At 44.5% G+C, this 27,991-nt stretch overlaps 1 protein-coding gene across 1 annotated transcript in view; it reads right to left on the minus strand.

Moving 5' to 3' along the window:
- Window positions 1-27,991, minus strand: part of ZDHHC5 (zinc finger DHHC-type containing 5) — a 42,488-nt gene that overhangs the window by 530 nt on the left and 13,967 nt on the right. The window contains exons 3-11 of the mRNA XM_018565729.1: window positions 14,088-14,209; window positions 13,295-13,452; window positions 12,867-13,039; window positions 10,835-10,937; window positions 8,906-8,997; window positions 7,693-7,822; window positions 5,857-5,980; window positions 4,228-4,328; window positions 2,145-2,578 (exon numbers count right to left, since the gene is read on the minus strand). Of these exons, the coding sequence (XP_018421231.1) occupies window positions 2,145-2,578; window positions 4,228-4,328; window positions 5,857-5,980; window positions 7,693-7,822; window positions 8,906-8,997; window positions 10,835-10,937; window positions 12,867-13,039; window positions 13,295-13,452; window positions 14,088-14,209 (1,437 nt within the window). The remainder of the gene's footprint in view (window positions 1-2,144; window positions 2,579-4,227; window positions 4,329-5,856; window positions 5,981-7,692; window positions 7,823-8,905; window positions 8,998-10,834; window positions 10,938-12,866; window positions 13,040-13,294; window positions 13,453-14,087; window positions 14,210-27,991) is intronic.

Here is a 27,991-nt window from a genome sequence, read left to right on the forward strand (position 1 = left end):
CCATCCTCCCTGGTGACGTGGGAGCATGGACCCTGCCAATCAGGAAGCCGGCCAGCGTGTAATGACTCGCCGCCTGGCTTCCTGATACCGAAAGTTCCTGTTCATCAATGACTTGGAATGTGATCAATATATACTATCTGCTCACTTTATGAATGAACAGAAAACTGCTCAGTACAGAGGCTTCCTGTCCGTTCATGAATGGGTTGTTAGTAAATATTTACTAATCGCCAGATTGTGAATGAACAGGAAACCTCTGTACTGACAAGCTTCCTGTTCATTGAGAGCTGGGGCTGCCGAAAAAGAGATTGAGGACTCTGTCCTCAATCTCTTTGTCTATTTTAAAAGGAAAATAGCAGGTGTCTAGTTTAGAACCGATATTTCCCCAAAGCCCGTAACAGTAAAGTGAAAAAAAAATTAAAATTTACAATTTTTTTAAAAAGGTTTGGAAACATTTTTGTTTTTTGCCTAAAATTTCCCTTCGGTGCATCCCTAATCTGGACTTTAATTGGTGTGGCTCTTCAATTCCTACATCTACTTTGTTCACAGTTAAGCCAAGGACACTGTGGAGACCATTAGGCCAGTGATAGCTTCCTACCCATTAACCAGAGTACACATATTCACATCACTTGATCACTACTGGGTGAGAAAACCTGAATAACCACACAGGTCCGGCGCTCCCTTTCCAATTCCAAATATTTGCACCAGTGCCTGAAGGTCACTTTTCAGGCTATTCCTGCATGTCCAGCAGGGTCCAGACACAGCACTCCAATCAGGATGGGGACAGTTGTGCCGCATAGCTGCAACTGAAGAGAACAACTGCAGCAGCAATTTAGAGAAGATATTTTGATTGAAAAAAATAATTTTTATACAACACACACAGACACGGTATTTTTCGCTCCATAAGACGCACTTTTTTCCCCCCAAAAGGCGGGCAAAAATGTCTGCGTGTCTTATGGAGCGAATCCCTATCACCTGACGCCCGGGACATGCAGTTTCGGGCGAGTAGTTTTTCTTGTACATTTAACCCTGCTCCGGACAAGCAGAATTAAATGTACAGTGGCAGCCGCTGCTCGTTCTATACAAAAGTTATCTAATCAGATCACTTGTATCAAATCGAGCGGCAGCGATCGTGTCCGGGGCCCCCCCGCCGTGTTTTTTGAGGTCCTCTGGGGGACCCGTGACCACGGCATAGGAGCTCACCATAGAGCAGACAAAGAACATCCGTTCTTTGTCTGCTCTGTGTGATCACTGAGACCATAATCACAGCGCCACCTGTCACCAAGTACAGCTGTCACAGAACCCTACCCTCCCTGCGTCCTTATAGAGCGCAAAATATGGTGTGTAATATATATATCTATATATATCTATAGATATATATAGATATATATACAGTGGGGCAAAAAAGTATTTAGTCAGCCACCAATTGTGCAAGTTCTCCCATAACTTGCACAATTGGTGGCTGACTAAATACTTTTTTGCCCCACTGTATATATATATATATATATCTATAGATATATATAAACATTTTCTTCTAGTAAAAATAGGTTTGTTTTTACACAGCAGAGAAAAAAGAAACAAGATGTCCATCCTCATAGGACACTAGCAAAAGACTGAGGCATGCTATTAGTAGGTGGGGTTAAATTGGACTGGCTTGAAGTTTGTTTGCCAGTGTCCAGTAGGCAGCAGTATAACCCTAAGGTGAAAGACTTCCTGTGTCCCTCAGTGTTTTTTTCTCTTTTTCATAGAAGGGTTACAAACCTTGTCAGAAACAGGGTTAGGCTGTTACAACTAGCTTCTTAAGAATGTTTAAGAATCCTGTTTAAGCTTCCCTGTTCATTGCACACAGATATCCTCCTTTTTCCATACCAAGACTATTCTCGGAGTTCCCAGGAGAGGCAAGTAAACCCTTGAAACATGGGGAAGGATGAGCAGCTATTTTTAATATGTAGAAGTGATTATAGGTGGCATTGCAGCCATCCAAATCATTCTACAATATAGAGCTCAGCCAGCACACACATTTAAACACGGACTCCCCTGAGCTTGTTCCGACCCTTTGATTGCCATGATGTGTCCGTCACATTAAGCGGTGTTTAGAACAACTCTGCGATGGATAATTATAGCCAAGTTTAAGAAATGAAACTTACTTTAGTGTCAACAAGGGTAAAGCTGCTGCATCTGAATCAACCCCTGTCCGGTGATGCGAGATTCTCGGCTTGCCATAACGAGGAGCGATTGGAGGAGGACAGGCTGGCCGCAGGCGCTCTCGAGCCGACAGGTAAGGAGAGGAGTACCCGGCGGTTTCTGGCTCTGTTTCATCAGAAGGGCTCAGCAGGCTCTGGTAAGAAAGACTTCCATTCTGCGTCTGATTTAAGCTTTTGTACGAGGTGGATGTCGTTCCTTCCGACGGGAGAGAGGGAAGTGGCGCCGGAGTACTCGCGGCGGAGCGCAAACTGGAGGACCGAGCTGGTGGTGCGTGACAGGACTCCGGCTCTAAGCTGGGTTCTGAGCGAGAACTGGGAGGGCGAGACAGGTCAGAGGTGGGCATTGGGGAGTCCTGGAGACTGTCCATACGAGGAAGCTGTGCGACAAGAACATAAAAGAAATCAATCATGAAATGTTACACAGCAAATAAGACAGAGACAGCGGTTTGTTTAAAGTGCACCTGTCATAACCATTTTGCTGCTGTACTCCGGCTCAGCTTTTTACCTTGGATGGCCAGGGCAGTTTTTACTCTTTCATGTATACTAATAACATTTAGGATACAGACTTTAAAACTAATCCCAGGCAAACCGCTAAATGCAAAGATACAATACATACAAAGGAAAGTTAATTTATGTCCATCCACTCCATAAATGCACACAGTTCTGCAACACAACACAACCCTGTCTGGCAGGGAAGGAGAACCTAATTCTGTTCTGCTGTGGTTAATACTCAAGACCCATTCACACTGTTGTGCTGCCCTTGCACAAGGGGGTTATGTTACACATTACCAGGTTGTGACAAGGCAGCCCATTCAATCTAACAGTCTGCGCTACACACACACACACAAAACAAAGTACATGCAGCATTTTGGCAGGATTAGCATTTGCAAGATGCTTTTAGGTGCCATTCAGAATAAATGGCATCGCACCAACAAACGGAACACGCATTACTGTGTTCTGCATTATCGTGAGAATAACCACAGCGCAATAGTGTGAAGGGGCCCTTACGGGTTACCCAGCCCAAGTCTGTGATTGGACAGGTAAAGAGGAAACCGCACACCAATTATCTTATCTCTATCACTGCATTTGCTGCTCCTATTAGCATCCCATGAGCACAACTGACTGGCTACTTGTGCTGCTTTTCCCTATCCCAGTCTATGCTCTGCGGTACATGGAGTGCAAAAGCCCAATACCAGGACAAGTTCAAACCAAGACTGAGAGGGAGGAGCAGCGCCGTCAGGCTTTACTGCATAGCACAGTGCGAAAAGTCATACTGTGAGCTTACTGACTGTAAAATACATAAGGACAACCTCATCTATGTGCCACGACTGCTACACTGTCCAATCAGCAAGCTGCAGTGACAAAGCTGGAAATTAGCAGATTTAGTCTTTTCCACAAAACTAATAAGTACTATGGCCATACTTTTGAGTAAATAAGCTTAAATGGATGATGCATGCCATTGTATAAGTAGGATAGGGCGCATATGTAGGACTTAAAATTTGAGGTCCTGAGTGGATAATTGCCAGGAGTTTCACTTTAAATAAAAAAAACTCAAGAAGGCACATCAAATATATTGCAAGTAGTTTTATCTAACAGTAAAAACTTGGGTACTAATCATTCAACAATGAAAAGTCCAAATCATGGGTCAGACATACACCCCCCCCCCATCTACACACACCCCTCTCTGGTTAGGGGGTCCCCGGCAGTAGGTCACACAGGACAGGTCTGTTCCCTGATGATGCAGAGAGCGGCCACAACCGTATGTATCAATACACCGTAGTGACAACCCCACGGGGCATGATCCCTTGAAATTCGGCATTCACAATAAGTCCTCAGTCTTCCAGGATAACCGAGCTGTGCTTCGCTCAACATAGAAGACTGAAGCCATTTTGTGACAGCAAAGCAGCATGGGACAGCTCTGGATTGAAGGCGAGCGATTATTGCATCCTGTGATACTTATTTTAAGCTGCTGCGGGGGGGGCATTTCAATTAAAATGTGGCTTAAGTTGGTACAGCACTGACTTACCTTGCAATTGGGCGGAGGCCCGCCACTCGCACTGCTAAAGCCTGGTCGATATCTGTACATAGTTGGAGTAGGAGGACTCTCCGCATTCAACAGGGAATTGTCTGGGAATAAATGGCATACGTCAGCAAAACTTAAGTAGACAAAAGGTAAGTCTATTACATTTCACATACACTTCATTTGTGTCGTGGCCGGGTTGGTACAAACAGCCATGGTCACAGTGAAGCATGCGACAACCAAATATACGTACTCTCAACTGGTGATCATTGCTGATTCACATTGCATGGCACATGAATGGAGCAGTTTGTAGCTTGCAAACTAAAAATGAATGCGTCATTTACTAGCAACCATAACGCTGTGGATGAGAAGGTTAGAGAAGGAAGACACTAAAAGGTATTTCACCCATTTTATTTGGAGGGGGTTGAAGAAATGTAAAACTTTTACAAACAGTCTTAAACTAGATTATTATAGTCTGTTCTCTCATCCCAAAGGCCCTATCCAGTTCTGTTTTGTGTACTTAAACTATATGTAAATCTAACCCCCCAAGAGTAAGGGTGGGGAGGGGTTCAAAAATCTGTCTTATTTGCCATCTGTGTCCCACTGGAGAGACTTCCCTTTACTTCCTGCCTTGTACACACCAGGAAGTAAGAAACATCATTCCAAAATAAGGGAAACCCTTTTACATAGGTGCCATTGGAACAAGTGTGCCCATTGGGATAATTTCCCTTCTATTCCAGTTCCTGTAACAGCAAATTTCAGATTTGCCCTCACTTCCAGTCACAGTAACATCTGTCACCAGGCCAAACAGAGGCTAAATCTCTCCAAAGAGGACAGAGACAGCCAATAGACAGAACCTGGTTCTAACCTCTGGATCACCTATACCACTGCAAAATAGAACAGGAGCTTGTACCCACCATACAATCTTTTTCTTGGAGCCCATTGTGGCAAACAGGATGTCTTTAACCTTCGAGTCATACTGCCACCTACATGAGGACTGGACACTGGCAAACAAACTGTAAGCCAGCTCTAGGCCTCATCTGCTCAACCCCCCTGCATTGAAAAATAAAAGACGGAGTCCAGGCCCGCTCATCAGCTATCCTGTGTTTTGGTTCTTTTGAACGACGGTGCTTGTCTTCAGCGTGCCATCACTTACAACAACACAAGCCACCAGCTACTTTTCTAGTGTCTCTTCCCAGAATAGCTGGTGGAAGGGACTAAGCTCAGTCTTTCCCCCCAGTGTTTTGCAAAGGGGTAGAAGAGAAGAAGCAACGGCTGTGGGTTGTGCTATCTTCTGCGGTGTATGAGCCAAGAATAGTTTAGCTGAGGGCCGGGGGGCACCACTAGCTCCTTTTCTGAATCCTAGTGCCTCCAGTTAGTGAACACACCTCTAAATCATGATGAGGCGAGTCCCAATTTGCTGATACAGAAACAGCCAAATCTCTGTAACCATTCCAAGATTTTGTTTTTTTATGTATTCCTGCTGATGAAGTATAGATATAGTATAAATATTGCGTGCCCTAGAGCTAGCAGGGAATTGAAAATCACCATATCAACCATTTACATCAAACAATAACAAATGATTTCCATAAATAAGCAATTCGATGTTTGCAAGAGACACATATTGTATCATACCTTCCCTGTCCCCGAGGCTTATCTGACCTCTCAGCCCTGGGTAACGGCTCAGGTCAGGCTTTGGTGGTGGCGGTGGTTCTGCATCTGCCGACTGAGACTCTGTGAGCTCTAAACTGCTTCGAGACTACAAGAGCGTAAAAGACAAAAAAAGAAGAAATTAAAATAAAATCTTTCACCAAGAGTCTAGCAAAGGAAACTGCTCCAAGTTAAAACCCTGCATCCACTTCCAACTTTCCAGTGCAATGGCAGCTCTGGCGCTCGCTCATGCTTCTCATTCCTGCCAGTAGTTAAGAACGCAACCAAACACCAGATTTATTGTAACTCACAGTACACAGACCCAACCAGCATTCTCTCACAGTGACAAAGTATAAAGACCCAACACTGACTAAGCCCATTTGAGTAAAAAGAGCGAGGCCCTGGACTCAGGTCTAGGCCAATGGCCTAGATTTAGCAGCTACCCACAAAACAAAGTCCTCAGCTAATCTAGAGGTTACTAAAGTAAGTGGCCAAGCAATAAGGAGTGCCAAATGGACGTTTCAAGAGTCCAAAAATGTACTTTACTGGTTTTGCACATGGCAGAATGAAACCATGACTAATGTGTTTCAGGGGCCCAACAACTTTCCTCCCTCATCAGGTCCTAACCGACTTGTCTCTAGGTCTGGTGGACTCCAATGCTCAGACTGGCTGCACTGCAGTCTGTTACTAACATCCACCAACTACTTGCTCCTGGCTGTGACATACAACTCCAGGCTCCTAGATTTGACCATGAGACAAGTCGGTTAAGCCCTGATGAAGGGGGACGGTTGGACCCCTGAAAAACACGTTGGCTGCCTTATATTTTCCTTCTGTTATTTGTAGAACCAATACAAGTACATTTTTGGACTCTTAAAATGTCGGTTTGGCTCTCCTTTGCGCTCAACTACTTACTGACTAAGCCTATTGGCTGGGCAAACTACGTCAAAGGTTGAGGGTCCTGGTGGGGTCCACCGGCCCACTGGATAGCTCAGTGTGCGGCTGGTTCTTCTCTTCCAAGAGCGTTTCAATGTACAGCAGTTGGTATGCTTCAGCTTTTTGGTGCGTGGGTCTGCAATTTGCAGACAACTAGCTGTCGGTATGGGATTTCTGAAGCTTGACAGCCAAAGACCTTTACAGCCAAAGAGAGACTAGAGGTAAGGCACATACCTGCACTTGCCTCACCCTGATCTAGAGCCCTTTCTCTTTAAGAACTCTGTAAGAGCACATTTACACTGTTGAGTTGCATTAATGCCAGTATTAAGGAATGCTACACCCATCAGTGCTGCAGTGCCATTTATTTCCAATGGCACCCCAACAATTTCAGTTAGGGAGAGAGGTGTCCCACCCCTTCCAGTCTGCGGCATCCGAGACATTCAGCTGCACAAGCACCACAGGAGGACAGGACACAGGTCAGTGAGACGATCGAGATCTACCAGTGTTCGCTTTGCGATCGACTGGTAGATTGCGATCAACCTAATGGGCACCCCTGATTTAAAAGAATAGAGGAAAAGTTAGAAGCTCCAAAACCTTTTTTTTCCCCTTCACTTCCTGTCCTGGCGACACCATGGCATTGCTGCCCAATCAAAAATTCCTGTTACCCCTCTCTGCAGTATATTTCCATACATTTTCAGTTAGAATCCATAATGTAGCCCGAGATCTTTCATGAAAATTCCCCATCTTTTAAGGCTAAACCAAAAAGTTAGTATTATAGAACTATATATGACAGGATATCATTAGGTCCTACCCACAGGCAAAAGACACAAACACCCCCCACTCCTTCCAACACCTGCTTAGTAACTGTGGCCCTTTGAAATAATATACCTGATAGTGTTGAAGAGGACTCTGTATGCCGTTGTCCAGTATTTTAAGGCCAATCTGACTATCGGAAATCTCAGGACGTAAAAACGGGGGTGTTATCGAGAGAACAGATTGAAGACTACGTTTTAAGTATCTGAAAAATGAAAAACAAAAAGGTTAATATTCATGACAACGTCAATCACAGAATTATTCATAAGGCAAAGAGCTGGGAACTGTAGCAATTTATCCAAAAAGAGCTTTCTTAAAAAATGAAATATGATTCATTGATCAGGGTTACTGCAATTGGCTCTTTATGCTAATAAACAATTCCCACATTTAATTAGGGCAGAGTCAGCAACCCTTATAAAGTCCCAAGCACAGGGGCCATTACCAGCTAAATTACATTGTAATAGGTCATTTCACACAAAATAGATTTTCTATGTCTGGTGGATGCTGCAATCACAAAGCTGATCACTGACTGAAAACTCCAAAGAGGATTTTTTTTAATTATTATTATTCCCCAGCAGGTTTTGGAAAAAATTTAAAAATTTGAAAGCAACACAGCTCAATACTCAACCCGGAACGCTCCCTTCCAGTACCGACTCTCCCTCCAGCTTTCCACAAACTTGTTAAGCCAACCATATACTAAGCGAATTCCGGCCAGGTCTTGATTAGTGATGGGCTTGGGCGTGTTCGCAGCTCCACGTGCCGAGCCTGCCAGGAAGCTGGCAGCGCCAATCACAGGTACTGAGACATTTCCCGATCTCTGCAGCTGCCGGATAATGTCTCAGTACCTGTGATTCAGCTTCCTGGCGTGCTCGGCACGTGGAGCTGCGAACACGCCCGAGCTCATCACTAGTCTTGATGAACTGGCTGAAATTTGCAAACTGGGTGTGCCCTTGTCGGCACACTTCCAGCCGACATCCCTCGATCAAGAGATCAAAGGAGCCAAGGGGAATATCTTCGGCCAAACGGCAGGCGGCCGCTGTCAGAATACAATAGAGAGAGGAGACGTCCATCCACTCTCGTAAGCAATGATAAAGGAATCTGTTATCATTTTCTTTGTTCAGCCCACAGGTTTACCAAAGAAAATATAATAGTGTATGGTCAGCTTTAAACTCTGTGGGCCAACTAGAGCGAACATGGACACATATACTGGTGCAAGTCTCACAATTGTTTAAAACCCTATACTGCAAGTCCCACACAGGGGTCAATAAGCCACGTAAAATTGGCATACCTGGGTGGGGATGAGCTACACAAAACATGGCTCACATTCTGACAGCACCCATTACTAAATGGATTCACTCCACCGCGAAACTTTCCAGTGACCTGTAAGACATAAGATGAAATTTAAGACAGACAGCCTAGGAAAGAAGTCCATAAATGACTGGAATACGGGGATAGCTAAAAGAAGTGCATCGTGTTTAACCCCTTCATGACTGAGGCCTTTTTTTCATTTTTTGTACCCATGTTATATTCCACTGCAAATGTGATGAACTTGGTGTGAAATTATCTTGGTGGAGAATGAATAAAAAGTGAAAGAAGTTCCATCTCAACTGGTGCTGCTGCCCATAGCAACCAACCAGCTTCCATCTTTCCACTTTCCCAAGACCGCTTAAAAAATGAAAATTGTATACTAACAAGTATAATGCTGTCAGAATACCCAAAACAGTGAATAAAGCTGATTGACTGCAGTCACTGTTCGGGCAAGAATATGCAGACTGGCTCCTTTGAAAAAAAGTCGATTGAAAAGTCAACTTTTGTCAAATGGGTGGCCACATACTGGCTGAATTTTGGCTGAGTCAGCAGGACCAGTGTATGGCCAGCCTAAAACAAGACTGAGTCCGTTTTTCGTGAGCCCCTCTCCCGATCATGGTGCTCTGCACTCACAGTGTGGCACTGAAGTCATCACATCAGTGTTACTGTCGGCATCATCCAACACAACCCACCACTAGGAGAAGAGGACACAGTATGCCATGTGACCAACATCACAAAAATAGCTGGTGGGGGGGGCTTTTTTGGCAGCTACCAACTTCTACCCTGACATGTCGTCTTTCTAGTGCAAGCCACAGAGAGATAGACAATGGACAACATTGTCACAGACATCAATAACGAGGATTGTTGTCAACGAATCTCATTATTGATTAGTTGATCTGCACTCAGATGGGACACAGACCTCAGCAGCCTGTGCCCAGCATTGAGGAGAGCTCCCCCAAACCTCCGCCACATTGACTCTGCTCCTCTCTCCTCCCCGCTGGATGCTGCAGTCTGTGTCCCCTCCGATCCCCGCTGCTCTCCCCTAGCTGTATCGGCAGAGGCAGCAGGGATCAGTGAGGACAAAGACCGCTGCAGTCGGCGCCAGATGGGAGGAGAGATCACCTGCTGTAACAGCAAGAAGGAGTCAGGATGGAGAGCGGCTCAGAAGGTAGAGCGGAGGATCGGTAAACATGTGAAATATTTACTGATCCTTCCCTGTGAAGAACAAACACTGTGACCAATACTGATCGCTCTCTTTTACTATTTTAAAAAGGGATATATCAGGGGTTTCACAGCAAAGTTAGAAAAAAATTGTGCATGCAATTCTATTCTAAAGTAAACTTTATATGTTTGTAACACTACATTTGTGTATTTTAAATAAAAAATCGGCTTTTTAAAATCGATGAAAATAACAGTCGCAGCTCCAATGTCTCTGTAGTAGAAGTGTTAAGGTGCCCACACACCTTACGATTATCGTGGGAAATCCCGCGATCGTACGATTATCGTAAGGTGTGTGGAAGCCGTGCGACCTCTACTACTGTAAGGTCGCACGACTTTTAACTTACGAACATGTTTGGAAACCCGCCGAGCATCGTACGATGTTTGGCCGGTGTGTAGCATGTTCGTAAGATAAAAGCCGGACGGGCCGATGACCGCAGTGGCGTTTGGCATTGCGGTCATCGGAAGCCCGCCCCTCAGGGGGCGTGGCTTTCGATCGTCGCAAGTACGATCTGCCTATGCAAGATAGGCAGATCGTACGTTTTTTTAATTACCTTAAAAATATCGCAAGACAAAAGTCTTGCGATGGTTGTAAGGTGTGTGCCCAGCATTATGGAGTATGTCAGGACTGCACGAATAAGAGGAATGTAATGCTGGAAAGTGCAGCAACATAAAGGAGAATGTACTGCACCTGCTCATTAGTTGTGCGACCTCGGGACACCAGGACAATGTGAAATCCTGTAAGTCCTGTAACGGGGAAGAAAAACAAGCCAGCCACACACATCACTGAAATACTGAGATCTGGTTAAGGTACACAACTAATGAATGGTAGAAATACGGTCAGTCGTCCTAGTGATTAAAGCCCAACTCTCCAATCAGGAGGGAGCATGGGCTTTGAGGATTGGAGATCTTTGGCTTTGACTCAGCAGGGGACATGTCAGAACTCTGCAACCCAGACATGGAACCAGGGTCCTTCTCTGCAGGATGCTGGCAGGGGTCAGGCTTTTCTATTCCAACTATCAGCTTTATAAACAAACTGAAAAGCAAACCACGGACGATACTATCCGATTGTACAATCTCTACCAACAACCATGTAGTGCAAGTTCCTGCTTAAATTGGATATAGATTTCTTGGATAGTTTAGATAGGTCCTCATATTACATAGTTTTGGTAAATCTAAAGGAGATTGTGCAAGGACTGCACTGGTCAGGTTGCAAACTCTATGGGGAGCTTAAGACTTTGAACACCTGTTATTCTGAATGTAATCAGCTGAGGGCTCATCTACATCAGAACATGTGTTATTGCAATGCATGGCAACTGTAGATGTGTGTTCTGGTACGTTGTAATACAAAGTCAATTCCAATAGGGGAGTATTTGGGGCTTTTAGCTTAGGAATGATTTAAGACAACTCAGCAATTAGCAGGGGGGGGGTTAGGGGTTATGCCTGGAGTTCTGCTTTGAAAAGGCTAGATATGAGTGCGGCCTAGTGAGCTGATCAACAACTGACCTCTTGCCTTAAGCATGAACTCCAAGTGTTTATGTAGCTCATAGTAACCAATCAGGTTCTTTCGTCACTAACCCAGGGCTGCAGAATTCCCAATTAGCTAACCAGCAAGCTCATAGACCAGCTCATAGGCCTACTTACTACTACTTTGTTGCCCATGAGAATATCTTTCTAGCTTTATTATTGATCATTATATTTTTATATACAGAGATGCTCCTCAAGCTTAAGGGCCCCATTGCCACGACTGTGCTGCAGTAACACAGGATGCATATATAGGCACCTTGCAGGGGCATTCATTGTGAATAGCACCCCAATACCCTTGCATTGCAGAGCAGGAAAACACACAGTAACACACTACCACTTGCGGCTGTGAATTAGTGGAACAGCACTGAGGCCGAATAAGCCCAACATAGGAGGTATAAATGGCATTATATATTTTAGGCTGTTCCTGTACAGAAGCTTTGATTGGCATTGCTCTGCCCAATATCCTAATAGAAGGAAACCCTTTTTTGGATTTGTAATGACGTAGATTTCTTTTGTTTTTAGTAGGGATGGAGCAATACCGGTTTTTCGGTATCGAGTGCCGATATTTTTTTTCCCCCAGTACTTGCCGATACCGGCATCCATGGGCCCGGATTATCAGGAAGCCAGGGGGGCGGGTCATGACCCGCAGCCTGGCTTCCTGATTGCCTGGGAAGTCTGTGTTCTATCGAAAGAACATCGGCTTCACATTCTGAGGTAGCCTGGCTTCCTGACCAATCAGAAAGCCGGGTGGTGGGTTATGACGTGCCGCCTGGCTTCCTGATGGGCTAGGAAGCCGGGTTTCACTTATTGCTAGGCAGCCTGGCTTAATGACTAATCAGGAAACCAGGAGGAAGGTCATAACCCACCAGGAAGCCGATGTCATGCTTCCGCACGACATTGCCGGTCAGAGGGATATCTCTCTGACCAGAAGTACCGGTATCGGGGGTAAGTATCTGAGTATTCGGGCAAGCAAGAGTACTCGCCTAAATAATTGGTATCGGTGAATCCCTAGTCTTGAGAAGACAATTTTGTCATTTCCAATCTTTTAGTACAAGACCTTCTGGTACCTTTTTGACCCGGACACCATAAACTGCCTGGCAATAAAAAATGGCTGGCTCTGAATAAAAAATACACAAAGTGTTGATGTTTTTTTTTAAAAGAACACAGATAATGGGCAGACCACTATTAAAGGATACGTCACAATTGCTGGGATGTCTCTGAGCTGGTCTGGATGCCCCAATGTGTAGAAAAGGCCACAGATAAAAACGCTCATTATGTGCAATGTGAGGGACACCAGGAAGAGGAAGAAGTAACGATAATTCCTGCGTCCAATGCAGTTATTCACCCATGGACAGTGGTGGTCAAACTCCTATAAACAATAAAACATTAAAAGAAAAGTAATTAGAAAAGAACAGATGCACTGCAATTGAAGTCAAAATGAATAAAAGGTTGGGCTACCCAAAAATATTTGCTGAAGGCCTGAAAATCACCCACTGGTTTCTTTCCATGTCACATACACCACTTAATCCAGAACACCAAGGAAAAACTGAGAGCAGGGCATTATGGCCCCCATCCCCTAAACACAGCACCCAAAACGTCACTCACAGTATATTGCACAACTCACCTCCACACAATTGTCACAAACACTGCAGTGAGAGCAGCGAGGAGGCCTGTAAAAGCGGCAGGTTGAACACCACTTCATTCGGACCTGGACGCCCCTCACTTCCACCGTCTTATATAAGGGAGCCCGGAAGTCATCATCTTTGTCTTCATCCTCATCAGCTGGGACAAAGCAGAGTTGATGAAAAATCTCATGAGGATCCATTTGCAAGAAGAGACAGCCTCATAACTAAAAATGTGTCTTTCCTAATTTTAACTGAAACAGCTTTGTCATCGTTCCAAACATTTGGTCAAAGCAGGTCCTTACTAAACAAGACAAGGTATTCTTACCTTTCCGGCAGCCCTGGTCTCTTACCTTCACCTAATTCTGGAACTGCTGACCCCGTCACAATCTTCAGCATTCAAAACATTGCCAAATGTTGGAAGCTAGAGTCCCCCGCGGTGTGCTGTACCATCCCCTGACCTCTATGTCACTACAGGACACAATGATGACATAGGAGGGGGTCAGAGAAAAGGTAGCACATGATGTGGGACACTGGCATTCAAGACTCCCAGAAGAGTCATCCGTTGAAAAATCGCACGGAGGCTGCAATGCCGGAAAGAAGTGACGCTAATAGACAACATACACCAGAGAGGCGAGAATACGGTGTCTTCATTTGCAGGGAACTACTTTGAGGCGATGACATTTACATTACACAACATGCTTATCTTCTACTAAATCCAAGAAAGAGTGTTCTAGCACTGTGAGCTTACAGACATTTTCATTCATACTTGTAGGCAGCTATACAAGAACATACCTCGAGGGAAGATTCCGGGATCCATAAACGTGGCCATGCTGAAATTGGCCAACACAAATAGAAACATGACAGCGTTATAAGCAGGAAGAGCTGGGGACACTTCTACACTGAGCCATGGGCATCTGTGGGGACAAATGTAGACATAAAACATGACTACAGTTAAAAGAAAAGTAAAGCCTGTGCCAGAAGCACAGTCAGCGAACCGTTCTACAAGCCTATCCGAAAAACCATGGAACTGTGTTGAAGTTTTACATGACTCATTTCAACTGGATTTACAAAGATACTCACTACTAGGTGAGCACGTAGAGACTTGTCACCCAAATATGTGCTATAGAACCTCAGATTTCTGGATCCTGATTGAAGTCACAGATGTAGATATTCAGCCAGACATTGTACTAACAGCCTCCATTTTCATCAGTATTTACATATAACCCATAAAAATCTGCAGTGTGCCCATGTGATACTGTTCAGTTTGAAAGGCATTAGAATTTGACCACACTGCCTAGTGCAAGGCACAATCTAAAGCTGGCCATACGCCTATAGATTATCTGCAGATTTTCTGTGGTCAGATGGAAAAAGTGCAACAGATTCCTCCATCTACGCTAAACTGTGTGGATGGAGGAATCTCCCACTGGGCCAAGCTTCAGTATCTTGCTAGTCGGCCCCGCTGGCTCTCAAAATACCTGAACAATGCCGGTGTTCTAGCGAAAGCTCCAACTCGTCAAAAAGTCCAACTACCTCACTGCCGGGTACTTGCAAGTTGAAGATTTCGGCCAGACGGCACTAGACTGCAAAACACAAAGACTGACGGAGCTCTGTACAGCTGCATTTTAACAATATTCAGCAGATGGCAAACTCGACGAGTACTCAGAAAACATTATACGCACATGCGCACCGCAACTGTACAAAGCTCCAGTCTTACTGAGCACCGGAAGTGAGGTAGTTGGAGATTTCGATGAGTTGGAGCTTTCGATAGAATACAGGAATCCAATCAGAATGTTCAGGTAGCCAGCGGGGCCGACTAGCAAGATACTGAAGCTTGGCCCAGTGGGAGATTCCTCCATCCACACAGTTTAGCGTAGATGGAGGAATCTGTTACACTTTTTCCATCTGACTATAGAAAATCTGCACTTTATCTATAGGTATATGGCCAGCTTAACAAACCTGGTCAGACATGTCCCCTTACTCAATTTGGGACAGTTGTGATGAGGGTTGTGATCGTTATACAGCAAGAGATGAGCTTGGGCTTGGTGCAAACCTAGTTCATCTGCGAACCCCCTAGCCCGCTCAAAACTGTGACCACCACTCCCCGCACCTGGCCCAATCAGTGGCAACAGTTGCAGCAGGGGCATTCCCTGTCCGTGTGTGACGCATAGTTGCAGGCCGGGAATGCACCTCGCCACAATTGATTGGGTCGGGAGGCGGCAATACCAGCATAGAGTGGGAAGAAAGGAAGCACATTAAGCGAATAGGGTATTTAAAGGCATTTCCCAAGCAACAGTAAGTTATATTTTCCTGCCCGTGTCCCATGGGGGAGATTTCCCTTCAATTTCAGTCATGGAGATAACAGGAGAAAAGACAAAATCTCTCCAAAGTGAAGGGAAATCCCATCTTGGATGTCACTGGAACAGATGTCCCCATTGGAAGATGTTCCCTTAACGTTTGATCTGGTGACAACTTTTTGCAATTTCACTTCTGACAAATAGAGGGTTAAATCTCGCCAGGGGGACAAAGCCAGCAATATAAAATTTGTTAAAGGGCCTTTATCAAAAAATGAAAATCTTTACATACATTTTAAAGTGTTGCTAAAACTTAGCTTGGCTCCTAGAGGACTTCCGAGTGCAAGTCATTAGATCCTGGTACTTGGTCACCCCGATCTTGTCTTATTGTTTCTAAACTATATCAAGGTTACAAAACTAGGATACCTAGTTCACATAGTCCTCATGTTTTACATTACCACCCTCAGCTTCCTTTATATAAACTGCGATACAGAAGATATTGAATAGGTTTGTTTAACCCTAAGTGATCAACCCCAAGTTCTCAGATTCGAGTTCGATGAATTCACACAAAGCATTTCTTTTTCGGGGATTTGTATTACACACAGTAGAAAGCTGCAATAAAACAGTACAGCATGTACTTAGCTTTAATTAACCTTTAAAAGAAAGAGAACACCTTATGATGATTCATCAGGGCCGTGACACATATCAAAACAGAAGGCAGACATCAAACAAAAATCGGGTTTTTGTTCAGCCATTACCGTCTTTTGTGAGCATGGTTATTGCATAATTAGAATTTATTTGCTAGTCCTGAATTTCTCTCCGTGTTTTGTTGCTGCAATCAGCGTCCCAGCAGAATACTGGAGAGCTTGCATCGAAGGAAAACAGTGTTTGAAAGCACTTGTGTTCCTCTTGGTAATCCCGACCATCATGTGTTAGTACAGATAAAAAAACAATATTGGGAGTCATTACCCTGGGCAATAGATCTGGAGTCATTACCCTGGGCAATAGACCTGGAGACATTACCCTGGGCAATAGATCCGGAGTCATTACCCTGGGCAATAGATCCGGAGACATTACCCTGGGCAATAGATCAGGTGTCATTACCCTGGGCAATAAATCGGGTGTCATTACCCTGGGCAATAGATCGGGTGTCATTACCCTGGGCAATATATCGGGTGTCATTACCCTGGGCAATATATCGGGTGTCATTACCCTGGGCAATATATTGGGAGTCATTACCCTGGGCAATATATTGGGAGTCATTACCCTGGGCAATACATCGGGAGTCATTACCCTGGGCGACACAGACTTGTCTACTACCTACCTTTTATTTCTGAAGCTTGCCATCAATCTCTACTAATGGTGACATTGACATGACTGGAATGGGAAGGTGATTTGACTGAGTATGTTTGGTATTTGTGAAGCCTCTTCTCACACTCAACCACCACATCAGTAACATCCTATTAAAACCGTGGTTCTCAACTGGTGGGTCATGACCCAATGTTCAGTGGGTCGCCGTGTGCCTTCCACTTTTCTAGGTGAAAGGCTCCTCTGCCTACCCCTAACGAAGCACTGTCAGATTTTGCGCCAAGCAGCCATTCAAAATATGCTGCCCGATACCGAGTGTCAGCTTGAGGTGGGGCGGGCTGGGCCTATGGCCGCCAGGGAGCTCCATCCATATGTGCATTGCATTCAAACTCCCACACGCGTGTCCTGTAGAGGTTCCTGGACCAGAGTGATGTCACATTGCAAGGAAGCTGTACAAGAAATGCACATGTAGAGGGGGATTTTCAACAAACAAAAAAAAAAAAAATTTTGCGGAGTGTGTGAGAGATTGTGTGTGTCCATCAGTGTTTTTACGGGGCCCGTTCACACTAGTACAGTGTCTTAATCGTACAGCCCCGTGCGATTAACCCACCGTATCACGCAATCGTACCTACCGCGTGTTCTAGTGCAGAAGGAGCATTGTGTTCTCATTCATTTGAATGGCGCCCCAAAAACACATCCCACGCCATGTGTTCCTGAGGTAAGACAGGTTGAGAACCACTGTATTAAAGTGCATGTATAATCAGTTCTGGATGGAGTAGGGATGGGTTAAAACCCCTATTCATTTAATTTTTGCTGCATGCCTTCTGTGAGGGAGATCCCCCTTAACATTCTGTCCCAGAGATACAACGGGAAAGTTTTTCGGTACTCACCGATATCCAATACTGATACCGGATGACCCATTAAGGAAGCCAGGCGGCGTGTAATGACTCGCGGCCCGGCTTCCTGATCAGCTGAGAAGCTGGCTCCATGCACCCTCGTCACCAAGCCAATTGTGTAATGGCTCGCCGTCCGGCTTCCTGATTAGCTTTGAAACCCGACTCCATGCACCCTCATCACCAAGTGACGAGGTAGCATGGGGCCGGCTTCCCAGCCAATTGTGTAATGACTCGCCGCCCGGTTTCCCGATACCGGAAGTTTCCGGTATCGGAATAAGCATCGGGAGTATTTGGCCGAGAACGAGTACCCTCCCAAATACTTGGTATCGGCACGAATACCAATAGTAGTATCTGTGCATCCCTAATTGAAAGATTTACCTTTATCTCCTGTTATGGGAACTGTAAAATGTTGGATTTCCCATCACTTTCCATCTCTGTTACAATAGTAAAGGTAAACAAACCTAGTAGGGACAGAGATGGCTATACAAGCTTCACAGGGGTTCCAATCTTTCCCAACCATATCCAAAATGAATATAACAGCTTTGCCTATTACACACACTTTAAATGGGGAGAAAGTTAAAGTTGCCTATATGTGCTGGTCATCGAGCCCAAACCACTATGTAGAAACAAAAGATGGCTATGACCAAAGATGCACCCAAGAAGCAAGCCTCATCATTGGCGTGGGATGGCAGGGGAAATCAGAACTCTAAAGTTGGGGCAAAGCTAAAACCACCTTGTTGAATGCAGCTGAATTTGGTTGCACAAAACAGTACATGGCTAAGGATCACACAAGCAGCACTTGAAACTGTTTAGTATGAACATTTACAAATACCTTGAACAATTAATGCGAGTTGTATGTTTTTGGACTTTGAGATGCACTATCAAGGCTAGACAAATCCCAAAAGCTGTAGTCAATGCGTCTAAAAAAATTATAGTTCACGCAAATATGGGACACCAGCACTCAAAAATGACTGAAGAGTGTGTCTTTTATTGACGCATGTGCATGTCATCACATAATGTTTCAGCATCAGGCAGGATCCCCTTCATCAGGCAAAACCATGTGGCCGAAGAGCAGTACAAATCAGTACCTTGGCAGGTAAGACAGGTGGCCACCGATGGACCCATTACTTGCCATGGACTAGACGGTCGGGAGTGCGATGGGCTTATAGCGCCTAACTGTTGGTTTTCTCGACGTGTTGTTAATGGAGGTGACTCCTAGGAAATCGTGCTGGTTCCTGCATTGGAGAGACTGGATTCAGAATTCCATATGAATTGTCCAGCCCTGTTGTAAGTGTTTATATCAAGTAACATGTGATCACAGTCTATGAGAGAGGTGAACACTTAAATTCAACATTTTCCTAGTGTAGATTATCAAAATGTCCTTAAATGGGAAAAGTGTATTTCCAATTGGCACAATTTTGGATTGTAATGCAGTGATCTAACTCACATTTTTACTTGCTCTCTCAACTTTTGTTACTGTATAAACTGTTATAGAAGTGTCTAGATCAGTGGTTCTCAACCTATATAACCTCAGGACCCACATTTGTCCTTGGTTATTAAGTCTCGACCCAAGTTGCACCACAATGGAACGCACGGCACTGCGGTATCACATGTTCAAATCGAACTGTGGGCGGGAGGTGTGTTTGGGGTGCCATTCAAACGTATAGCAATCCAACGCCCCTTCTGCTCCAGAATAAACGGTAGGTGCGATTGTGTGGTAGGTTGCGATTAAAACACTGACAGACACACAACCACAGACACAATCTTACACACTCACAGACATTCTCACACACATACTGACATTTTTTTTTAGGTGTTCAGTGTGAGCTGCTGTGCTGGAGCTCCATCCATATGTGCATTGCTTATATAGCTCCCTTGCACTCCCTGTAGAAGTGCCGGGAGTCAAAATGTGACGTCACACAAGGGAACCGTAAGCAACGCATGTATGGATGGAGCTCCCTCGCTGCCATACCCCCTGCCCACCCCCCCCCTAAAGCTGACACTTGACGCCAGGCAGCATATTTTGAATGGCTACTCGGCACAAGAACTGACAGTGCTATGCTATGTGGGAGGCTGAGGAGCCTCATCTAGTGCAGTGGAAGGCATGCAGCGACCCACTGAACATTTGTCCGCTACCCACTTTTGGGTCAGGACCCACCAGTTGAGAACCAAGGGTCTAGATGGTGCACTTGGTGGCTTAGTGCATTTACTCAAACGGGGGGGTGGGGGGGGGGAGGGAACGTTTTATATATCCATTCATGTTCCACTTCCATGGTGCTGCCAACTTCTCCCGGTGGTCATCTGGGTTTGAAGCCTTGAGTCTTTAGCCAGTCTTCTCCATTGGCTGGCCACAGAAATAACATCCCAGCATTCGCACAAGAGTTGCTTAGTTCTGGCACTTACTCCCAGACTTTTAGATGCTGTGAGTGTACAATAAGCAGTGTATGCAAAACTGTCAGTGTACAATTAGAATCTGCTATAAAAGCCTACATGCTACCAGACACGGGGCAGCTTGCTTTTTCTACAACAGCTTAGCTTTGCTCTAAGAAGTCCAGTCAGCTTAATTTTATTTCTATGGAAAAGTCAACAATAGGTAGTGTAAATTATTACATAAATGGAAACTTGGTCTTCCTGCCACACAAAGTATTTCAAATCTACAAAGAATGCACATTGAGAGGGTAGACAATGACAGAATTCAAATGTTAGTGCCAATGGCAGTCTAATCATTGTTCAGGCTGGCCATACATCTATCAATTATTTTCATTAAACCCGTTGGCTGAACAAAAAAAACAAACCCAATTCCTCCATCGACACAAACAGCGTGTCGATCGAGGAATCCAACTGTTTACAATGTATTCTGACAGGTGCTGCCGGCTCTGATCAGCTGACCGTGGAATGCCGGCTGAAGGGAGCCGACAGCCCTACAAACTGCAAATTTCAGCTGCTACATTAAGTGTATGGACACCTTCAGTAAGATTTTTTTTTTTTTTTTAAAGAGAAGGACTGTTTGATGATCCTGGCCTTCTGTGACAGTAAAGAGAGAGGAAGAACATCAAAAAAACTTTCCCTTCTCCTAGAATTAGAAGAACCTTTCCATCTGATGCTTCTCGTAAGGTCAAATGCCAAGGCACTGGTCACATGGCCTTTTCACAGAGGCTAAGGGATAGGATGTTTAAAGTGATCCTAAATTCACCAGTTAAATCTTACAAATGAATGTAAGTACCTTAAGCCAAAAAAGTATCATATTTGTGTATAAATACGCCCTTCTAATTATGCAATAACCATGCTCACAAAAGACGGACACAGGAAATAATATTTTGAATGGTTGCTCCCCGCGAGAAGTGCTGCGCTAGGGGGAGGCTGAGGAGCCTATCACCTAACGCACTGAAAGGCTTGTGGTGACCTACTGAACTCGAGGTCGCGACCCACCAGTTGAGAACCATGGCTCTAGAAGGAAGGACAGCGTCGGCACCAATTCAGGGATGATTTGAGGCTCTACAGCTGAGTGATGCATAAATAAAGGTTCAGTTTTGTTCATAGTTCAGGTACTTTTTAAAAGGTGGCCATACACATTACGATTGTCGGCCGAACATTTTCGTCCGATGATTGGACCGTCGTACGATTTTCGTACGGCAGCCCCATCATGCCCCGATTATCGCACGATTATGTTAGCCGTAATTAACGAAAAGCACCTGGACAAATTGCGGTAATTGCATTGCCGTATTTTCGTTAGCGCAGTGGAGATCGTACGATTTTTGATGGACGGAAACGCCACTAACCTTGCGAAAATCGTACGATCGGGCAAAGTTTTCAAACATGCTTGAAAGACGAAAGTCGAACGCTTATACAGTATTGTCGGTCGGCCACTGCAATGCACACATACGATTATCGGCCGAAAAAGTCGATCGTATACGAAAATCGGACTATAATCGTAACGTGTATGGGCACTTTAAGACGGAACTCCTGAGTTTAGTGTCACTTTAAGCAGAGCTAACCTATAAGCACCTCTCTGTGAACTTGGATTCCCTCTTTGGCAAAGGCCACTTGACCAATACCCCAACATCAAGCCCAGAATCAGACTTTTAACCATAAGACTAAAAGCTTATTGTTGTAAGAACCCCTGCCAGTGTTATACAGTTTGCCCAAAACCCCTGTAACTGCCACATATGCCGGACAGTTTGCTCTGCTGGTACATATGGAAAAAAATATGAATAAAATCCTATGCAATTAAAAAAACAAAACAAATATTGATGTGCTGAACACACACAATCATTACAGGTATAAAAGTATTAAGCCCACACAGTGACCAAAACAAAATACTTGTCACTATAATAATTATTTTAATTGTAAAGCATGGACCAGCCATATGGTATAGGGCTTTTATTTTGGGGGGGTTTTCACCTCTTTTCAAAAAGTGGTCATCATTACTACGGTCACATGGCTTAGTATGTTTTGTTTTGTCTAAAGAGTCAAGCACTAGCGGGATATATCATGAGGTTCAGACTGCTGTAATCTCTTTAGATGGTTTGTATATACCAAGTAATCCCACAAACTGGGACAGAATTAAAAAGGACAGATGGGGTGTCAGACAGACCCAGAATGGAAGGCAGAGAAAGAAAAGAGGCATGGAATAAAACAGGTAGAACACAGAATAAAAAATAAAAAATTTAAAAAAAAAAAGGATTTCTTTAAAAGCAAAATAAATTCTAGTTTTCCTAAAAATCCCCCTGTAATGGCTTGATATATATATATATCAAGCCATTACAGGGGGATTTTTAGGAAAACTAGAATTTATTTTGCTTTTAAAGGAATCCTTTTTTTTTTTTTAGCAAGACGAGGGGGGGATGTTTTGGGGGGAGTCTTATATTGCTGCAGATCCCAGGTTTTCTTAGAACAGAAATTCGCAATTAGGCCCCGTTCCCACTGCGAGATATGCAAATCGCGCGATTTGCATATTGCGCGACATCGTGAGATTTGCCGCGCGATGTCGCGTTCAAGCTTGCATTGAGCAAGCTTGAATCGCGGCTAAGTCCGCTCCAAAAAGGGTCCTGCTGTAGCGACACACGACCCGCGACAGCAGGACCCTTTGCCCCATTGGAGCGCGATATCGCGCTGTAATTTGCCGCGATATCGCGGGAATTACCGCGCGATAAAATCGCTCAATGTGAACGGGGTCTTAAATTGCATCTGCAGCCAAGAGCTAGATATGGCATGATACTATTTTATTCCGGGCTGAGTACAAGTACCAGTACCAGTACTCATCGATACCAATCACCGTTACCTTTTTTTTGTTTAGCGTCATGTGACAGTTTTACTAAAATAATACCGACTAATGATTTTAGGACGGTGGTGGAGCACCAGGGCCGGTTACAGCTGCAACCCTTCTAGTTCTGCCACCGACTCTACGCTGTAGAGGGACTACAAATACTGGCAATACATTATAAAGCAATGCAGAATGGTACCAGTTAGAGGACTACAGATCCCAGCAATACACTATACAGCAATTTGGAATAATAGTATACGAATCTGCCATATACTGTGTGCTGCCGGGCTCCATCATGGGAGCGAGCTTGGAGCGGTGACTACTTTACAACACACACAGGGACCATGGGGGAACAAAAGTAGCCACCCTCCAGAAGGAAGGACAGTGTCAGCACCAATTCAGAGATGATTTGAGGATCTACAGCCGTGTGATACACAAATAAGATACATTTCTGTTAATAGGTCAGGCACTTGAATGTATTTTTAAGGTTTAACCCCTGAGTTTAGTGCCACTTTACGGTAATCAGGTGACACTGCCATAAAAAAGGAACCAATTGGTTTTGCCCTTTTCAAAACACCTGAAGAAAAGGTTTAACTCTCAAAACGCATTGGATATTTTCGGTATACATCTACAAATAAATGAGATAGGACGAGAAGCTTCCTAAAACCTTTTTTTTTTTTTTTTACATGGTGCTCCTCACCCATTGCAACACCCATTATATTAGGGGACCTGCAGACCTACATGAGTTGAGCAGCCACAGAAAACATCTCTATAAGCTACAATGGTCGCTCATCTATCCAAACCCATGCTACGCAAACTAAAGAATTGAAGTTCTGACCAAAACATCTACTTGGCATTTGCTAGAGAGAAATACAAAATGGTGAGGGCCTTCAAATGAGTTTCCACTTCAATTAGAAATTCCCCATTTCATTCTTTTTAGAAGACAAAAAAGCTGCTGGCACTTGGCACTAATTTTTCCAAATGAAACAATTGTCGATTGAAGTATAAAAGTAGCTGCCTGGCCATATCTGGCCTTCGTCCTTTTGAACTTTGAACAAGCATACAATACTGTGAAGTCATTGAAAAGCTCCTAATCTGCATACTTGTCAGTGGCTCAAAGTACTTAAGTCTCTGAATCAGCGGATCATTCATCAGGCAACAAGTATTTGCAAAAGAGACCTCGGCAATAGTGTCACAGGGGGCTGAAACATTTTAGGGTGTCTCACCAGTCAGTCAAAAATGTCACTGGTCAGCATGACCAGACTATAGCCTTGCAATTTATGTTAAAAAAATTTGTGACAGAGCTTTTTTTGGTGGTATATAAATCACCACTGATATAGTATTTTTTTACTATATAATGAAAAAAGTAGCAAAAATTTTTGGAGGAAAAAAAAAAAAAATCCCACGTTATGTTAAAAAACATTTATTCTTACCCATATCTTTGGTAAAATATAAAAGACGGGGTTACGTCGGGTAAATGGACACCAAACATGCCTTAAGATTGCGTGCGCCCGCAAAACACGACCACACCCAAAATTGGCCAAAAGGTGACGCTTTAAACGCTTTTACTGCTCATCGGTTTAGTGTTATCAGTGATTGATGGCCCTAACATTATTGCTTTCACTCCGACATCACGATGATATGCAACATGTGCGGCACAATAGGCAGAATTGTCGTTTTCGCACGTTGATGCATGTTTGCGTGTGTATGTGGGGAGCGGGGGAACTTTAGAATTAGTGGGGGGTTTTTATATTCTTTAAAAAAAATCTATTTTTTTTTTCTTTTTACACTTAAACTTTATTGCTATTACATGGGGGGCTAGGAAGCTCCCTATGTGATAGCCAATTTACATGGCAGGTCCTCTTTGAGACATAAGGGGTCTCCAAGACCCCTAATGTCACCTAGGAACCCCTAGAGATCTGCTTCACCAGCTTCTATAGCTGGAGAGTGACAGCAGATTGCGGAAGTGATGTTATATACATCACTTCCTGCATTCAGGGACCGGAGAGGAGAGAAGGAGATTGTGTATCGATCTCCTGTCACAAAGCAGCCGTGCCGGTCCCGGCCTCCCCGGCCCAGCAGATTTTGGGACCGGCAACGGCAGTGACAGCTGCTGCTAATACAAGCGATCGGGCGTCTCTACAGACGCTCGATCACCTGAATGAAAAAGCTGCCGGCCGTTTAATCACAACGGCTGGCCGGGAAGCTACTCGTCTAGCTCCTGCAGATTTTGCAAGCCCTGCATATTCATGTTCTCAGCACATGTTTTCCTCAAGGCACAATTTCAGCCACTATGCACAAATCATGACCAATCATGATCAATATTACACAAAAGTCACACATCTCACTCCGTTTATCAACTGACCATGATCTATGGAATATAGATATATGTTGGCTTTCATCGTACCCCAGTTCGAGACTGCAGCCTCTTGTTAGTTGTTTGCATGGTCGGTGACAGCTCCTGCATACATCTGTACCGGTACGGCTACGTTGGCATTTCTGAATGCTGTGTGCTTTGATGAAGTACGAGTATGAGTGGATTTTCTCAAAGGGAACATTTCAGGACAGAAGTGAATGCTGATCTCTTGTTGGAGGTGTTTTCTAGGTCACTGATACAGGATAAACCTATGCAGTTAAGGAGCCAGGACAGCTAATACGCCTGATATCTACATGCTTACTCATGGCTGGACAAATCCGAGGATTCAGGTAGCCAATGCCCCTTAACAATTACAGCTGCAGCCTAACCTTAGAGGTTTCCGCTAGTAGTTAGTCAATGAAGAGGACTCCTAAAAAATCCTGGAGTGGACAGACTGGCTCCTAAATTCCATATTACTTTGTCCACCCCTGTGCTTACTAAGGGCCCATTCACACAATGTCTGGATCAGATGCGATACGTTAAATTTTTCTTCCACACCAAAAATGCATCCCAATGCATTTGTATGATTTGTGGGCTCTGTTCACACCGGTCCAGTCCGCTCCAGTGCAGGGAACGCACCGCACCGGAACACAACAGAAGCTATGACATGGAGCAGGAAGAGATTAATTTGCACAATGACATTACCCGTATTACCCCCCCCAAAAAAAAAAACCCCACACTGGAACGCATAGCAAACGCACCATGTTTGCAGATACGCGTGCATATCTGGTCCGGACATGGTGTGACAGGGCCCTAAAGGGCAGGACCTTTTATTAACCACATCCCATCCACCGAACGCTCAGAACCGGCCGGACAGGAGCCTTCTGGATGCGGGTGGGTGTCTTTAAACTTCCTTCATGCCCGAACGCACGAGCAAGCAACTGCAAGAATTTGAAAGAGCCAGCGATGGCTGTTTACATGCAGGCGGTCCGGCATCTGTATAGATGTCCAATCGCTTGTATGAGGCATCTCTGACACCCCGCCCTCCTTACCTCTCCTAGTCATCCCTGCAATCCCGGCCATGTGGCATCGTGCACTGAGAAAGGAGGGGGGTCAGTACACGATCTCTGAATGCAGGCAGTGATGTGTATTACATCACTTCCGCATTCCTCTGTCATTCTCCGGTACAGAAGCCGGAGAGAAGCTGGTGAAGCGTAGGTTAGTGGCCTTATATAACCACACAAAAAAGGGTCATAGCATTCTAGTTTATGAAGCCGATTTTACAGGCCGAGAAGCCCTAAACTAAAGCTGGCCATACGCCTATAGATTATCTGCAGATTTTCTGTGGTGAGATGGAAAAAAGTGCAACAGATTCCTCCAACTACCCTAAACTGTGTGGATGGAGGAATCTCCCACTGGGCCAAACTTCAGCATCTTACTAGTCGGCCCCGCTGGCTACAAACATTGTTCAGGTATTTTGAGAGCCAGCGGGGCCAACTGGCAAGATACTGAAGCTTGGCCCAGTGGGAGATTCCTTCATCCACACAGCTAAGTGTAGATGGAGGAATCTGTTGCACTTTTTCCATCTGACCACAGAAAATCTGCAGATAATTGTAATGTGTATGGCCAGCTTTAGCCTCTTCAAGCCCAAACACCGGTTGGATATGAAGACTAAAGCTGGCCACCCATAACCCACGTCAGCTAATTCAGCAGAAATAGGATGAAATTCAAGCGATTGATGGCTCTGCCAACCACCGGATGCGATAAGTCAAATTTTCAATTGGCTTGTGTTGAAGGAGTCATATGGAAAGTGATTGGCTGAACAATATTATGAAAGCGGTGAGTGCCAGTTGGCAGAATTGAATACAATAGCCCCCCAGGAAGATTCCTCCATCCACGTCGTCCAGAAATCTTTCCAGATCTGCAAACGCAGTACAGTTTTTGCCACTTTTTTTTTTTTTTAAGCTTCAAATGGGCTTTCAGATGCAGTTCAGTGCGTTTGCATGCTTTTATGTCATGCGTTTCGGTGCTTTCCAGACCAGAGAAAATGAGACGAGCAGTATTTTTTTTGTCTGGACCAGAACAGGTGTAAACAGAACCCAGAAATACCACATGGATACTTTTTTGGTCCGGAAACAAATGTTCTGCTCTGGACATGGTGTGAACAAGCCCAAAGGGTTTATTCATACTATGTCTGTTGGGCTGCGTATTTCTGCACAGAAAAATGCAGCTCCATGGACATGGTGTGAACAAGTCTTACTTGTGGCCAGCTTTAAAAAACACAAAAAAGAGGCCACCTAGTGTAACCCAGTTTAACAATAACAAAAACCATTGCTTGCAGGATCTAACCAGTGCGGTCAGAAAGTGGATACACCTATAGGAGACACACCCAGGCAGAAGGTAATTGGAATTAATTAAGGAACACCACCAGAGAAGTGAAGGGAAAGAAGGTGAACAGATGAATCTATAACAACAAAGGTTCCCCGTCAGGCAAACTCCTAGCTAGTCATTTGATGAGAGGCAAAACGGGTGAAGAAAGGAAAAAGATAAAAGGTGGACCAAACCTACCACCTCACTTCATT

Source organism: Nanorana parkeri, unplaced genomic scaffold, assembly GCF_000935625.1.
Source record: "Nanorana parkeri isolate BGI_ZX_2015 unplaced genomic scaffold, ASM93562v1 scaffold880, whole genome shotgun sequence".
In the NCBI taxonomy this organism is placed as follows: Eukaryota; Metazoa; Chordata; class Amphibia; order Anura; family Dicroglossidae; genus Nanorana; species Nanorana parkeri.